General features: G+C 43.6%; 1 protein-coding gene across 2 annotated transcripts in view; it reads left to right on the top strand.

Annotated features, from left to right (window-relative positions):
- Positions 1–9,587: 9,587 nt before the first annotated feature.
- The window catches only part of VAT1L (vesicle amine transport 1 like), a 47,320-nt gene continuing 39,300 nt past the window's right edge, over positions 9,588–17,607 (top strand). Inside the window, exons 1-2 of one of the 2 annotated variants that reach the window (XM_031614939.2) lie at positions 9,588–10,035; positions 15,200–15,329. In XM_031614939.2, coding sequence (XP_031470799.1) covers positions 9,806–10,035; positions 15,200–15,329 — 360 coding nt within the window. In that variant the 5' untranslated portion in view covers positions 9,588–9,805. The remainder of the gene's footprint in view (positions 10,036–15,199; positions 15,330–17,607) is intronic. The other variant, XM_031614940.2, reaches the window with a different exon arrangement.

The following is a 17,607-nucleotide window of genomic DNA, read 5'->3' on the forward strand; positions in this document are numbered from 1 at the left end:
TTTCTTCTGTGCTTTGTGTTTTGAGGGAGGTATTGGAACAGTTATTCCTCTACAAAGCAATATTGCATTCCTTTGTAGCGAAGGTGATTAAAGCTTGTTTCTGACCTGAGCTTTCCTTAGATATGTCAATTATTCTAGAGTTCATACATCTTTAGTGAATGGAGGTATTTAACTAACTTAAGTTGCTATGCTGTGTATTTATAAAACAGCCTGCATTACCCAAACCTGCTAATTTAAAGACAAGCTTAGGTTATGATATTTGATTGTGCTAGTTCTATTGGCAAGCAGGTTGTTTAGTGTGTATTTATCCACAAACTGCCTTTATTTCTTTTAATTTCAGTGGCACTGAAAGGCAATTCTGGAAAGGTGACCTAATTGGTCTGGCGGGTAGAGGGGGAGGAGGAGGAGGAAGAAAAGGAAGGTGACAATGACTTGGCCTGAGTTTCTCCACTGCCAGAAGCAGCAGAGCTCCTATTATGATTGATCCTATTTGAGATGCTCAAGAGAAATGAGCAGTATATGTGATTCCACACTTTCTTCATTGTCCAGCTGAGAGGAGAGGAGGAAAGGGAATGGCTGTGTGAGGGGGAATTCATTTGCACATCTACTCAAAATGCTTTGTGCTGAGGTAAAGATGATTCGGAGGACATGAGCTGCTGCAGCATACAGATGTGTTTGTTTAGTTAATTGAGTTGTCATGGCAACTACTTCATCTTAACTGCCACAGTGTATAGGTTGTCACTGGCACCTGATGACTCTAAACAAACCATTATACTTTCAACAAAATCAGGAAACTGTTTGGCTGGGTTACAAGTTAAAGAATGTCATTTTGATGCCCCCCAGAACACACAAAATCTAACTTACTTTTTAAGAGCAAGTCACCACAGCTTTGCACTGGTAGCATTTTTCTGGCTCATACAGAAGAGCTCCCACATCATCTGGTAACTCGGGAAATATGAAATGACACAGTTGTCCAAAACCTACAAAATAAGTCAGTCTTAAGAGAATGATGGTGCTCAGATGAATCTCTGAATACATAAAATAGCAGGGTGAAATATGTTGAAATCTAAAGAAAACATAAACAGTTTGAAATTGAGTCAAGACCTGAATTTCTGGTGGAGGACCAGCCCTGGCTGAGTGGTGTTCTATCACAGCCCTCTGCTTCCTCTGTTAGCTGGAAGCAGAAAAGGGGAAAATAGCTCACAGCAGGAATCTCACACCTTTGCTTGTGCTCAGCTTGGCGCACAGACTGACGGTTATTTAAGAGAAGTGAGGGCTGTGGTGCCCCATGGGAAATGAATAGGTCTGGGAAAGAGATAGTTGGCTAAAAATGGATAGAAGCTGTTCCTCTAAGTTCTTGCTGGATGGACATTTATTTCCATGTGCCTGACTCTCTGGGGTGTTCTAAGCCACAGAGTCCCTGGTGGGTTTTAGTGTTGCCTTGTAAGCAGCTGGGCCAGCACAGGTGAGGCAGCAGCTCTTGGAAATGAGCAGTGAGCTGCTGAGGAAAGGTAAGTGGGAATACCCACTGGTGCTGGGGACTTTGTCTCTGTGAGTTGCAGATTGATTTATAGTTTGTCAGTTCCTGACAGATTGTCTCCCATAACTCTGTGTGGACTAATCTGTGTACTCTTCCTACCTGGCTGTGAGATAAAATGTATTAGGCTAATTGAAAAGAGCTTTACCTTGCAAATGGAGGGTTGTAGAAGTGCAAAATCTGCTACAGCAGCTCAGAGGATAGGAAGTAACTCAGCAAGGCATGACATCGATCACGTACATAAATCAATGAGCAGAGAGCTGCAAGGTGTGACCTACAGGTTGTTCTAAGCTCTGTCACAGATGAGCAGCATACGCAAGTTGTGTTATCAACACTGGATAATGTATTGCAAGTCCTGCACAAGGACTTCTTTCTTAGATGGTACTGTTCAAAGCAGAGCAGACTGTGAAGCACGTCTTGTAATTCCGTCAAGAAGCACATACATTAAGGGTAGGGATATGCTGTTATTTAGGCTGGACTGACCCTCTCAGAAGGTCTTTTTCCCGATAAAGGAATCTCCTGTTCTCCACACTGATAAGGAAACTATCTCCTGCCTGAGATAACAGGAGCAGGAAAAATCAGAACCCAGCAGAAACCTATTTCCTGATTGTTCTTGCCTACAGAACCTCAGACCACTGAACTTTCATCCTGCTGTCTTAAAGGAATGTTTTATTTGTATAGGACCTACATTTCCAGAAGTGACTTACTAATTTTTTTTTTTTGAGGGAAAAAAAGTGGCTTTCTCTTTTGATGTACTTGCTTCCCAGAAAGCGATACCAGATTCTTTTGCTTACATGCAGTGCCTGCCCTCCTCACTCCTTCATGTTTCCATCTGTGCTTCACTCTCAAAATGAAGCATGTTCGACCTCCCCCCAGCATCCTTTTAGCATTTATTGCCATAAGAGAAAAATCTTACAGTACTATTTGGAGCAGTATTCATCTCTTGTGAACCTAGCTGATGCTTTTGTATGGGTTCTTGTCCCTTTTTTAATTTGATTACCATAACAGCAGCTTTATCATTTCTAAACTGGAAGAACTTGGAAGTAATTTAGGGCTTATTCCATCCTCCTGCTACAGGGGTAACTCCAAGGTGATCAAAGGTTTGACATCTTCTTAGAAAAATTCCTTCTTTCATGGTCTTTTGGGACTACGTGTGCCAACCCCATTGATTTCAAGGACCCTGAGGAAGCTGGATGACATTCAGCAGCAGTAAGTCCGATGCTGTAGCTTAACCAAGACAACATTGATATTTGGTTCTGATTTAGTAACTCAATTCTTTCTTCCAATTGCAAAGCCAACATACATCACCTGTATGTGGGATTCCAGATACTACTCAGCATCTCCACATTTAAAGATGAATGCTGGCTAGTTATCCACCATGAAAGGACACTGCTTAGCTCATAGCTAAAATTTCAAGCAGAAAAATTGTGTATTTTTCTTACACAACAAAAGAAGGAAGAGCTTTTCTCTTTGATATTACAAAACACTCACTTCCCGAGAGATCTCAATTTCCTTCATACTAACTTTGCTCTCTACATTAACCCTTCCTGGCTTTTATTTTTCACCTGTAGATGTAGAGAGCATTTGAATTCTCGCTTTAAAAGAGTAAGACAATTCACCTGCCATGAGCTGAAGCTTCCAGGGGAAAATACCCTTTCATCAAATCTTCTAAGCCCTTTAACAACAGGAGCGCTGAAGAATCATTTATCTCAGTTGTAACTTTGCTATGCAAGGCTTACATTAATTCCATCTCCAGAAAATCACCTTTGTCTAACAATTAGTTGATTAATGTAGAAAAGTACTTTGGAAAATAAGCCTGTAGTTCTTCAAAGCTCCTAGGAAACAGAATGGCACAATCCTCTTCTGCGAGCAACAACAAAGCAGCCCCATTTCAGACTACAATACTTGTTGTTCAGAGCTCTTCCTGAATCTGTTGCTACAGACGCAATAAATCATAAAACTAGACCACTTATTCTAGTAGAAATACAAACACTGGGAACAATGCACATACTGATAGAACAAGCTTACCTAAAGTATTTCACTAGTATGCTTTAATCTAAAGCATCACTTCCCTAGGTAGGGAAGGCATTACAATTTTTCCGACTTGATTCACACCTTTCTAAAGTATTGATTTTCCTGAAAAATTGCTCGAAGAAGCTGCTCTGGCTCACGAGGCAGGCATCTGCCTACTGGCTGTGCTGCGGGTTAGCCCTGGCAGGCAGCGAAGTCCCACAGCTGCTCGCTTACTCCCCCACACCGCGACTGGGAGAAAAACAGAAGGGCAAAACTGAGAAAACGCGTGGGTTGAGATAAAGGCGGTTCAGTAAGTGAAGCAAAGCTGAGTGCAAAGCAAAAGGAGGAATTTATTCAGCACTTCCCAGCAGCAGGTAGATGTTCAGTCACTCTCCTGGAAAGCAGGCCCTCGGTCATAGCCCCAAACTTTCCCCTCCGCTCTCTTTCCCGAAGCTTTCATTGCAGAGCACGCACCATATGGCATGGGGCATCCCTTTGTCCAGGGCTGGCTGTGCTGGCCGTGTCCCTGGAAGCTCCTTGAGCACACAGCTCCTCGTTGGCCAGGCAGCCTGCAAAACACAAAGGCCTTGGCACTGCAAACACTGCTCAGCTAGAACCAAAACATCCACGCCTTATCAGTGCTGTTTGGTCACAGACCCAAAACACAGCACCACACCAGTGGCAGGAAAGAAAATTAACTCCAACCTAGGTAAAATCAGCTCAGGTTGGAGACCCTGCTTGCAAACTCACATGCTTTCATGTAGTGATTGCCTGTTCCAAGTGGAGTCTAACTCAGCAGTTTTGTAGCAAGCAGTCCTATTAACGTGAACAGCGCTCAAAGCAAGTCTTTCAATAAGCTGGGGATGAGGGCTTTTCAGGAGTTTTTTGTTGTTGTTTTTTGGGTGTTTTTTTTTTTTCTTCCAAGTATCACCTGATAGAGAATAGAAAAGAGTGAGATGCTTATGGAACTCAGGAAAAGAGATCATTAATAGCCTGATAACACACTCCAAAGAAAGCAGAATTGTGCTGAAGAGCATCCTCATCCTGTTCCTCTCTTCAAAGGCCCATCAGAGAGGGCACAACTATAATGGTACTGAAAGCTGCACCACGAGGCTGTGGGTTGAAGAGTTCTTTGTGTTGTAAGCCCAACAGAAACTGTGCTGTGAGTTAGTATAAAGCCTTCAGGTCTAAATCCAAGCCAGAAGCACCGCTGCTTCCAGAGCAGCATGCTTACATCCTGTGCCACTGGACTGTAACTTCAGAAATACACAAAACAGCTCAGCTTTGTAAACCTAACAGCTCAATTCTGCTGTGGATTGCTTTGTTTTGTTTCATTTTCAGCATGCTCAGGAGGCACCTGTATTATAAGTACTTAGTGAGGAAAAAAGCACAGCTCACAAAACCATTCAGTAGACTGTAGTTTGTTGAATAAAACCTTAATCAGAAATACAATGCATTATTAGATGCAATCAGACTGGAAGACAACAATCACAGACAGATGCTCCTGACGATAGCACGGTACCATAACCAAGAATACCATCTCCTTATATCCAGTACAACAGCTGGGTATCCTTTTCAAACGTAATCCCATGACGGTTGAATTCTCATCCTTCTGTGCACTTCAACTCTGTGGTACACTTCAGAGACATTTTTTTCACAAGCTTTTAACAAGTTACTTGGGTTCCATAATTACTGAGACTGAACTGAGTCAAAATGCCAAGTGTGATTACTCTTCCTCAGTGCCTGGAGCCACACAAAATAAGTGCATAATGCACTGTGTGCATCCCCAGAGAGCTAAGTGGACAGCTACTGACCACAGTACTTTCAAGAGCAGGTCTAACAGCTGCGATGATTTTTAGCTATGAATTACCTTAAAGAATAAAGTCTGAATAATGTCCTGAATGCATCTGGTATTCCCAGATGGCATTGTAATATCCTGAAAAAAATCTGGCTACTAGGCATTTGAACAGTACTACGTGGGAGCTGTAGAAGTCTCTGACTGGTCATTATTCATGTGGGATAAATAAACAGGGAAATAACTCGTACAGAGTTGAAATGATGGAGTCAGGACAGGACAGCCAGTCCGCTCACATTCTGAGCCACGCTTCTAGGCAATGACAGTCCTAATGTACTCATCTCCCTTAACCTTGCTCGTGGTGATTTACTGTTCCTCTCACTAGTTGCACAGGCAGCAGGGGAAGAGACCAAGTGGTAATTTTTCCCTGCACCAAGCACTCAGTCAAACAAATGGATAGTATGGCTCTAATAAAAATAGTCATAAATGAAGTTTTGTTAAAACTTCATGATCAATGATAATGTGATCAATTTATTTGATTTCTATTGTATCCATCACTGAATTACCTGAACACAATTTCAGTACAAGACAAATGAAAAAATCATGAAGAAATGAAAGTCCATGTGGTCAGAAGATAAGTCATATTAGCATACCTTGGCCTTGCCAGATCCTCTGTGACTGCTTTGTTTTCTTGTCCTTTTTAATTTAAAATGCAATTCCTGATGACTCTGAGGAGCTTAAAGCTGCTTCTATCTACTGAAGGGAAAGGTACAGGTCTATTCAGTGACAACAGACAGAACTGTTTCTTTTGCCTTTATGACTCATACATCGCTGCACCAGTAAGAAGAAGCCCCTGGCCAATATAAAATAAAATAGTTATCTCTCAATGTGAATAAACATTAGGAAACAGAGGTCTCCCTTGGCTGCAAAAAGCAGACAAAGAAATAAATCTTGCAAGCTATATTCTTAGAGGCTGCTTTGCAAACATCTTTGTTAATACAGTCAGTGCATGGATACAGGGAAAAACAAGTCAATGAGGCCATTTTCCTATTGATAAGAGACGCTGTGGACTACAGCTTGTAACAGTAGCTGAAATAGGTATTTGGAACATGCTCTCAAAGCATAAAACATAAGATGCATCTGCTGCCAAGCAAGATGGATGCTTCACAGTGCATAGTGTTGGAAGGAGAAGATGTTAAATAAGATGGAAAAGTGAAGAGAGTCCTGAGGATTTGTTTTTTATCCCTGTACTAAACAGATTTTTTTTTTTTTAACAGAAGACTGTACAGAAAGCAATATTTTAGAACACAACATAAAGACTGCACAATTTTTGCATTAAAACAGACAAAAAAGCCCCACTGTTTTACTGTTTTTATAAGAAAATGCATCACTCATCTTAAAAACGTTTTTGATCCTTTATAAGTTGAAAGAAAATGTAATTTAATTTATGTCTCAATGAAAACTACAGTATTCTCCATCTGGGGCTTTGGTTCTGCCATCTATACATTACTTCCTCTGAGTAAAGCAATGAGCCATTATTCAGGGTCTTAACAAAACCAAACCTTGCACTGAGCTACTGCAGTTTTTGATTGATTTCCATGTGGTCTGTGTTTCCAGTAACAAACATTTCTTTACCTGTCTTAGTCCAAAAATATGATAGACCTGCAATTAGATTTCCCCTGAAGGGCAGCTCCCCTCCATGAAATCCAGGCATGAACGCTCAGAGCAGTGTCTGTCCCTGACAGTCACACTTAGGACCATTTGCTGAATTGATGATTATGTTCTGAAAATACAGGATTGGAATCAATGAGAACTATTGATGGTAACTGCCAGCATTCCTCCACAAGTATACCATTCCATTTTCCTCTGCTTTCTAAACACCATTTTAACAGTCACCACTGCAAAGATTGACAGCACTTGACCAGCAGGTAAGGATGGAGATCAAAGAACTCTTAATTGCCTTTTGTTCAGCATTGCTGCAAAAATAGGAGTTCTATGTTCCTTCAGTTGCCACAACCAATGAGTGCAAGACCTGCTTCTGTCCTGAGCAAGACGTTCCGATTGTGGAATAGCCATCCATCCTTCGGGCACACTGACTGGCAAACAGGATAGGATTCAATAACTCAGGATAAACTACAGTCCAAGACCAAAGATGAAGAGAGACAGCTTTAAATCATTAGTCAGGGTCAATCAAAACACTCCCAAGTAATCAGCATACAATGAGGACTACATTAGCAGGCAATCCACTGCAAAATAAATGCCATCTCAATGTCCAAATTCACTTGGGGATGTTTCAGACCCACGGAGCAATGTCAGTGAGCTGTCCCACAGCCTTGGATTACTTGGGATGCCACTCGGCTGATACATGCTACCCATCTTACTTTCCCACTGCACTTCACCATCTGAGCTAGAAGTGTAATAAGATGCCAGCTGAGTGAATCATCAGGAATCAAATGCACGTTATTCTTTATTCAACTGCTGCCTGCCTGGTCATGCATTCAAATGGCCAGATCTAAAGTGATAGAACTTTGTATTCCTTTTTACAGCACCAAATTAGCTGTGTATAGCAAAGAGGGAGGGGAATATTGATGCCATTACCAAGGGAGAAAGGAAAGAAAAAAATGCTTCCTGACCTTTAAAGTAGCGAGATGCCTCCACACGCTGCTCAGAGCAAAGGGGATGGCATCATTCTCATACGTCACAGAGAAAATTCTCGACTGTGTTAATGAGCAGTTTTTGAATCCTTTTCCAAAAGATGTCTTAAGGACAATGTAAAAGACATTTTAGACATCATACTTCACTTTTCATCAAATCTGTTTGAACTTTTCGAGGTAATGAAGGCAGCAAAGCTCCCCTGTGGCTGGCATTCCATCTCCCTTGCTCCTGAGATGTATTTGTTTACTGCTTCATTTATAGCAGACTTAGATGAAAAATTCTCAGAAATAGGCTTTAAAGAATATGATACCTGCAAACTTTCTAAAGACTAGGCAGAAAATCCCAAAGCATTACATACTAAGTATAAAGAAATACAAAAACTGGGTTTCTCCTGTATCTCACACCACTCATTAATGTGAATGAAAATGTTTTACTCCATTACTCATTACACTTGTAACTAAGGAATTTCTTAGTTTTTCTGCTTTCCCCAAATACAACATGAATACATAACCCAAGATGAAATAAGTGTTTTGTGCAAATAAGGAATATTGATCAACTCTGATTTGTAACAAACCCACAGTGCAAACAGACAATCCCCATCACAAGTCAGAAGGGCCCCAACATTTCTCAAACAGAACTGAGTCGTTGCAGAGGGCTGGAAGAAGCACTCCATGCACACCCAGTTCCATAGGGATGTTCTCTGCATGCACTGCATGGAATCTGAGAAGGCTCCAGGGAGACCTGAGAGCAGACTTTCAGTACCTAAAGGGGACGTAAGCAGGAAGGGGATAGACTCTAGCAGGGTCTGCTATGACAGGACAAAGGGAAACAGTTTCATACTGAAAGAGGGGATATAGACTTGATATGAGGAAGTTGTTTACAATAAGGGCAGTGAGGCATTAGCACAGGTTGCCCAGAGAGGTGGTGGAAGCCTCATCTCTGGAGACATTTGAGGTTAAGCTGGATGGGCTCTGAGCACCCGATGGAGCTGTGGGTGTCCCTATTCATTGCAGGGGAGCTCGACCAGATGGCTTTCAAAAGTCCCTTCCAACTCAAGAGGTTCTATGATTCTATGAAATATTCACCACCACTCTTCAAACTCGAGTTGCTTGCTTTCACTGCTTGTGTCAACCACGAGGCACCTGTCCACCTGGATGCTCTTCCCAGCGCTGAGAGCACCCACTCGGCTGGCCCCGAGAGCTGCCGAAGGGGAATTGGCGAAGTACACCTTGACCTGCCCGGCTCTTCAGCGATGTGAGGGCAGACCTGGGGAGGAGGTGGTTTACAATCCCTGAGGGGAGGGACGGGCTGGAGCTCAGGTGCCAGGCACCTCAATTAGAGACCTGAGCGTTGAGCCCTTGTCGAGCACGAGCTCACGGCCGGGCAGAGCCGGGCTCCCCGTTCTGTCCCGCACTCAGCTCTGTGCAAACGCGCGTCCCGGGGGGAACTTTTCGGCCGCGCCTCGCGAGGAGCCGGGCTCGGGGACGGCGCAACTGCGCAGGGCTGCGGCTGCGGGCTCCTACCTGGGGCCGCCGGTTTCGCCGCCGGCCCGCGAGGAGAACACCCCGCGTCCGCCCCGCCCTGCCGCCAGCTGCGACGCCGAGCCGCTGTCTGCGCTCCGCTCCGCTCCGTCCCGCTCCTCCGGCCGCGCGGTCCCCTCCCGCCGCGTGGAGGCGGATGGCGCTGCGCAGCTAGTCGGTGCATTGCGGCGGCGGGCGGACCCGCGCCGTGCCCGCGGCCATTCCACACGGCGGCACCGCGCCTCGCACAGCCGCAGCCGGCGGGAGCCGCACCGCAGCCCCGCCATGGCCAAGGAGGGAGCGCAGCGAGCGGAGGAGACGGAGCAGATGATCGAGAAGGAGGGCGGCAAGGAAGCCGCCGAAAGCAGCGCGGGCGGCAGCCTGCGGGCGGCGGACACCAAGGAGATGAGAGCCGTGGTGCTGTCCGCCTTCGGGGGGCTCAACAAGCTCCGCGTGTCCAAGAAAGCCATGCCGGAGCCGCAGGAAGGGGAGCTGAAGATCCGCGTGAAAGCCTGGTCCAGTATCGCCTCTCTGGCGGGGCGGGGGTGCGCGGGGCTCGGTGCCGGGTGGGGCCGGCGGGGGAACTTCCCCACTTGTGGCTTCCCGCCGGCGGCCGCCCGGCATCCAGCGGGGGAGCGGAGCTGCGCGCCGGGCGGGCGCCGAGCGGAGGTGCGGGTGCGCGCTGTCGGGAGCGGCGCCGAGACAAAAATCATCGATTTTCGTGGCCCCGTCAGGGAGATACGGGGAAAAAAACGCGTCCGGCCGCGTTCAGGGTTTGGTTTTGTTGAGAGCTGTCGGTGCGCGCGTGTCGCGCAGCGCCGTCCCGTCCCTGCGGTGCTCCGTCCGCCGGTCCCGCTGCTGGCTGCCGGCACGGCGCGGTCCCTGCCCGCTTAGCGGTCGGCCGGCTTTTCCTAGACGGTTTTTCTGTTTTCTTCAGACAACCGGAGCAGATTGTGTTTCCTAGAGAGCCACTTCTCGGTGCACGTGTTCCTTTATGAAAATAGAATTATTTTTTTTTGTTTTGTTTTCAAGTGGCAGGAGACAACGAGAGGGCCTTCCTGCACAGGTTGGCTGCCTGCTGTCCTGTTCAGTTGGGCGGCACGATGCTTCCCGAAGGCAAACACAGAGGAAGGCTGAACTGTGTCACAGGGCAGCAAGCTCGGTGTGGGCAATGCACCCTGTGGATGGGTGCCCTGTGGATGTGCCCTCGATATGGAGCTCCCCGGTGGCTTTAGGGATATTGCAGCCTGGGATCGTAAGGGTTGTGCAGAGGAATTCCACCCCAACAACCCCGAAGTATTGCCCACAAGAAGTGAGATCCATAGACCTGAGCAGGGAGCGATAACTGTGACCGATGTGTTGTTTAATTGTTTGCCTCTTACTGGGTTTGATGAGAAATGCAAGAAGTTCCAGGCTAGAACAAGTAATGGTAGCCCATTTAGCTCTTGGGTAGCTCGTTCTGCTATCAAGGGCTGTTATTCTACTGAGGAACAGGTTCTGTTGTTTTCTTAGTGATGCTTGTAAGCTGTTTACAAAAGTTATCTTGCAAAAGCTTACACATTCTAAGCATGTGCAAACATATTCCTTTGTATGCTTGAGGAATTTACACCCATCTTCACTGTCTGCATGAACTCCATTTCCATCAAAGCAATGGATCTCAAATAGCAAGCTTCCTGTGAAGGAACTTTTTTTTTCTTCCAATAAATAGAGATATTGCGCTGTGCTCTAGTATTATAGTGAGCTGTACGAGTTCTGTGATTGCTGTTTATGGCATCAGTGGATCTGCTCAGCTCCTTCATTGTTACTGCCAGACCACACAGCTCTGCATGCTGTCACAGCTTCCGTTCATGCCGGCAGAGTCCGTCTGTGTGGCCTGCTTGTCTGGCCATGGCTGTAGGGCTGACATGTGCTCAGGTCACCAAAGTTTGCTTGCAGATAAGGTGAAATCAGTCAGCTGATCTTCTTCATTGTAAATACAGAAGATTGGTCAGGATAACGATGGGCTTGTGGTCTAGTCTGGAAGACCGAGCGGCAGAAGTGTCTGTTGGCTTTGCCCAGTTTGGCATCCACAGTTAATGCACACAGTGCTGAGCATGTCAAAGATGAGCTTCCTCTAGGTCGTATAGTTGCCAAATAATGCTTAGTGGAACAGATCTGCAGTTGACTTCCATGGCAGAGTTAACTTGTGGAGAAAATCAATCATTACTTTAAGGCAATATGTATATGCATGATGAATAATACAGATAGTAAAGGCAGTTAAATTGTGTGTGCATGTATATTTTGTAGTATGGCAGTATAGAGGTGATGGAGGGTGCTTTGCTGTTAGCATGTTGACTTATCCTTTTGAAGGCCCGGCATATCAGTGATCCAATTGAAAATGTCTCAGTTGTGATGAGTCATGTGTTAGCCTCATTCAGTGACTAATGGATGGAGCAGCCATCGATGTCCAAGCTGAGTCACAGCTTCTGCATATCTCCTGAAATAATTTTTGGTTGATAATGACAGAGCAGCTGAAATTGCTCTGTTTGTTTTTACTGCCATTTGCAGCCTACAAAATATTAGTGTACGTGTTGTTTGATAGATGAGACAAATAGCTCGAGCAATCCCAGACGGACATTTCAGATAAGATGTGTGAGTAAGGAGTGCTGTCCTGCAATTGCTTCCCTTTATTTTTCTTTGCTGTGTTATAATTATTTCTTCCTTGTGCCGTTATGCATGTGCGTCATGAGGAATGAGGCAGAAGTGATCCTTCTGACCTGGTGATTTTGAGAGAGCAGCACTTAAAAAAAATTGAGAGCAAGTAAACGAAATCCTCAGCGTAGCAGAGTAGGAGACAGCATATCAGTTTCCTTTGTAAAAGGAGTCTTGATCACGTACTGTGGCTGTTTCTGGATAAAAAGCATGTGATTTTCAGGCAATTTACTTGCTGGTGTAAAAGGAGACTTAAGAACCTAGAACTCACCGCTCTTCTTTGCTCTGTTGTATTTCAATGACTTCAGTGTTTAGTATCAGTGGAATCTTACAGTGAAATACGAAAGATCAAAAGCAGCTCCTGTCCAAACCAGAGTGCTGACGTTGGTCAGCGTGATCTGATGTTTTGTAGTGGGAGTGCTGGGCTTCCTGCAGTGCATGGATCAGGGCAAAGAGAACCAAGGTGACCACTGCTGATCTGATGATGAAAGAAGATGATAGAGTAGAACATTGTACCCACACGAGTTTCCACAGTTTTTAAAAAATGCAGCAAAGTTAAACCTCAATAACAGAAGTGAACGTTCAAGAGCCTCAAAGCTATTAAGGCAAAGCATTGCAGACTTAGAAAGTCAGATCCAAAGATAATTCAATTTTGATAAACAGTGGCTTTGGAGATGGACATGGAAGGCAGTCTGTGTCGCTCACACCACTGTCCGTGCTGCTTTGCTGAGAGCTCCTTGCAGAGCCTCTGTCAGCGTACTGGTGCTGCTAATTTATGTGCTTCCCTATCTCCATGTGCACACAGCTTTTGATTTAGGATGCAGAACACATGATTGCAGGAAGCTGTGCGCTGTTCCTTACTGTGTCACTTAGAATTTACTCTTTTCCCTTTGAGTATGCATGTACGGAAAGTTCAGCAGTCACTTTCTTGTAGTGCACACCAGAAGAGGCTATGCTGGTTTGTGCTGATACAAGAGATGAATGGTTTATTCTCTAGAATCTCTGACATTTTTTGTGATATTCTTTGCAGCCAAATTCCCCTTTTCCTGTATCTGCTGTAGATTGAATCTCAGTAAAGGATTTGACGAGGTTGGATGTCCTGGAGATAGTTATTAAGATAGCTACTTGTTTTTGAGCTCTCCGTATGATTAAAAATGATAATAATTTGCTGGTTTTATCATACTACCCAGCTGTACTTTCAGCTTTGTTGTGGCTATGGCTTGTTCAAATCTGGCTATTAGCAACTTGCTTATATGAGAGGGTGCAGAGGAATGAAACCGAATGCATAAATGAGAGAAACAGGGACACAAAAACATGTAGGCCTATAGGAAAGTAAAGGTGATTGCTTAGTAGTTTGGTTATGGTTGTTTTGTGGGGTTTTTTATGTGTTTGTTTTGTTGTCTTTTTTTTTCTCACATGCTGACTGCTTCATAGGCATTTTGTTGTTCAGAATTTCTGTTTTGTGTATCAACTTCTCAGTGGCAACACAGGGTTGGCCTTGGCCATTGGATAAGAAGTGCTCTTTCCAAAATAATTTCAAAGCTCCCAACCCAATTGTGCCCAAATCCTCCTACCCCTCCATATGATAACATGATGAGCTCTGTGTATATGCATATGGTGTGTGTTTCTGGTTTTTATGTTTTAATTTTCCTCCTGAGTTGGTCAAGCTTGGTTGTTATAGCCACGTTTTCAAAAATAATCAGTAATTCTAGTTTTGGAGCTAAAAGCGATGGGCTCAGGTCATTTTTAAACTGTGTACCTCAATTACAAATGTTTACATTTGGTGAATTTTTTTTTCTTTTTTTTTTTTTTCCTCTTCTCCCCATTGACCTACATCTCATGAATGCTGTCTTGTCTTCATGTTTGTGCTGCGTGTCTCTTCTGTCTTTTTCTTTGTTGGGTCTGTTCAGTCTGTGAGCATCTTGATTAGTGTCTGACTAAAGCTCCATCTCATAAATACTTGTACACATCAGTAATTTTATGTATCAGAGCAGTTGTTGGCATCATATGCGTGAGTAGGACTGGCAGTGTGCATAGCTTCATAGACATGGGGGAGTTAGTATGCAGCAATTCCAGCTAATAATAAACACAGGGCTGTGTTTCACAAGGGTGGATTAATGCTGAAGCACATTGTTAGAGTGTTGCTATAAGTGTGAGGAGTTTTAACGGCTTTTGTTCCAGGAATCAGTTTGTACACATAGCGGATAAACATTGGCCCTTATTGTTGGTTTTCTTGTTTCATTTTGTTTTGGAGTCTGCTTTGGAAACTGCATTTTATTAAATAAAACTGGATGGCACACATAAGACAAACCAAAGGTGCTTCAAGATTTTTTGCAAGGCTACAGGGGGGAACTGTAAACATCCTGAGTAACAGCCCTGAGGATTCCAAAGACCACAATAATTATAAAACTGTGTAAAAATTGTTCAGGAGGAAGAGTTTTAAAACAATGGCCTATTTGAAACTGAACAAGTTCTCATCACAGTTTGGACTCCTACCTGAGGTGAACGCAAGATTCATTCTTGGAGTCACTTCTGAATTTAGGACAGTTCCATCAGGGTATTTTTGGACCAAAACACCTACAGTGTCTCAGGGTTCTTTTGTTTGTTTCTTAAATTGAACTGGTTTTATTTGCCAACTAGTGATGCCTTCATGGAAAACATGATGTTTCCCTGTTATGAATTTGAAATGGCCCCTGTGAATTTTTACATGTGACTCCTAAGCAGTCGGCATGCTTTGGAGCTCTGTTTAAGGATGGATGTGGTTGCTTGGCACTGTGTGCTTCTGCCCACAGCCTGTGCAGCAATGTTGTAAAGTCTGCTCCACACGTGAAGGATGGGAATGTCTGCTGGGTCACTTCTGTGCTGTGGAGCCCAGGTTTTTAATGAAGATTTCTGTCTTCGTCATCTCACGGGTCAAGATTTCCCCCTTTACTTTGATGTATGGCAATAGCTCTGATTTTGTTTTTTTTTTTTCCTCATGTTTTGCAGTGGTTTGAATTTTATTGACTTGATGGTGCGACAGGGGAATATTGACAACCCCCCTAAGACGCCGCTTGTTCCTGGCTTTGAATGCTCTGGAATCGTAGAAGCTCTTGGAGATAGTGTGAAAGGATTTGAGGTAATGTTTTCTTTAATTTCACGGAAGGACTAAATAAGTACCTTTTCACTGAGATTGTTATTGTTTGCTTTCTGTTCTGCCAGTGCCAGCAGCCTTCATCACCATGCAGAGATCTGAAAGGGCAGTTTTTCCTTTCTGCTTCCCAAGCATGAGAATGACCTCTTCAATTAGTTCCTAAAGCCACCAGTGTGATCTTCAGATCCTTCCTGAAAAGTCACCTGTGCTGTGTGCACATCCAGGTGGTTTTGTAGGAACTGATGAGCATTAAGAAAGTAAAAGAAGCTGATTTAAGTTTTGTTGGCCGTGTTTGCTGTCATTATAGTTCCGTCCCTTGAAGCCCATGCACTGCTGATGCTAATTCCAGTTCTTGATCTTGAGTTAACAAGGCCCCATCTATGATAAGCATTGTTTCTTACAGCTGCGTGCATTCATATGGTGCAGACAATAATGGGACCCTGATTCTGGTATGTGATGTAACTTCCTCTTGAGTGATCAGAATCTGTTTTGCCTAACGGAGTAATGATAAATGACAGGTAGTTAATGTGTGTAATAAAGCTATCAGAGCTGGTTGGTGTTATGTACTCTTCAGTGTATTGTTTATAAAGAGTGCTGTGTTCTACCTGCTGTTTTCATTACTGATGTTAAGCACCTCTATTACCTCCAATCCTGTACTCTGTTACTTACATTAGATCTATAAAATTCTGAAATAGGAAACAAGTGAGTTAATGCACATCAAACATATGTCAGCTATTTGCTGATTCTGTCATGTCACCAAGTTTAATTGCATTTCTAAATTCTTACTGTATCTTGATCTTAAGAAGGCAATTACCTAAAATTTATTTAAAAGTAATAATTTTGTGGTCCTGGAAAAGCTTCAGAATTTCTCTCTTTAGTACAGATGGCCAATTTAGCTTCCAGTAGGGTGTCAATGATAAGCTGCTCTTAGGACATTTCTCCATTTTCCCCTCCTGCCTTGTCTCTGCCTTGCAATAAATCCATAATCTTTCAATGTTTTTGTGATAAACAGTAACTGAACAGAAACTTAAGTATATCTGAAAAACTCTTCTGCTTCAGTGTTCAGCTCTAGTATTCTATTAGCTGTAGTCCACATGGAGGAATATTTTATGAAAGGACAGTAGGAAGTTTTCTGATCTAGATCAGCAATTTTAGTTTAAATGTTCCTGCTATTTTTAAGGCGCATCATATAAGGCTACATCATGTGGTTCTTGTCTGAGTAACGTTGCACCTGAATGAATATACTGGGTCTCTGAAGATTATGACTTTGTTCTGATCATAAAGCATGTTTGTGCCCTGGTGTACGTCCTGAAATCTAAACAAGTCCAGGTACTTTACTTTTTACATATGGTCTGCGTAGCTGTGGTGGTGTTTTAAGAAATCTTGAAGAAGATCTGAAACTTGAAATAATGCTATGCACGGGTATGAGCCCATCACCAGGGGAATGTTCCAAGATGAAGATGCAGTAATGCTCTGTCGGCTTCTTTATGGAATTTTTGCACTGAATAGGAGGATGCCAGATGCTCGTTGCCTTGTTGGCGTTTGTTGTTATCTCTGTAGTGACTGCAGGAATTGCTGAAATTGCACCCTATATTTTCTGACCTCCTTTCCCTTTGTAGATCTTCTCCAGTTCAAGTCCTGTTCAAGTTGCATTGTGCTCAGGCCATCTTACAATTGAGATATTGCCAGCTATTTATTGTCTTCACTAGCTGTGATTGCATTATTGTGTGATATGATGGCATGGAGTGGCGGTCCATTTTGATAGATGTGTAAGAACATTCTTTACAGCCTCTTCTTCCTCCCACCAAAAGCAAAAGCTGGTTTCTGCTGAGCTCAGGAGTAACAGGTGTGGTCTATAATTGTGAGGATGGCCTAATCTGACATGATGTACAGCTTCCCTATAATGCTCATAGTAAAATATGGTTTTAATTATTATTTTTATTATTATTAAGAAATCCCTCCCAAGACGGGTCTCTCTCCTTTGCATTCTTTTTGGTAATCAGTTATGTTTGCTTGCAAGGATATAGGACTGTGATCATACTCACCAATTAATCTGAACAGATGTTAAATTTTATACACTTTGCTAACAGCAAAAGGAAACCACAGAATGCTTACCAGTGATGCGTGGCTAATTTGAATGTGAATTTCAAACAGAGGAGGCATCTCAGTGAAAAATGGAATACTGTTTCAGTATTTTCATTCTAAGAGAGATATAAACCTTTCAGAACTGTCAGCAGTACCTTAGCATTTAGCTAACCCACCA

This window comes from Phasianus colchicus, chromosome 13 (assembly GCF_987193195.1).
Source record: "Phasianus colchicus chromosome 13, bPhaCol1.hap1.1, whole genome shotgun sequence".
NCBI lineage: Eukaryota > Metazoa > Chordata > Aves > Galliformes > Phasianidae > Phasianus > Phasianus colchicus.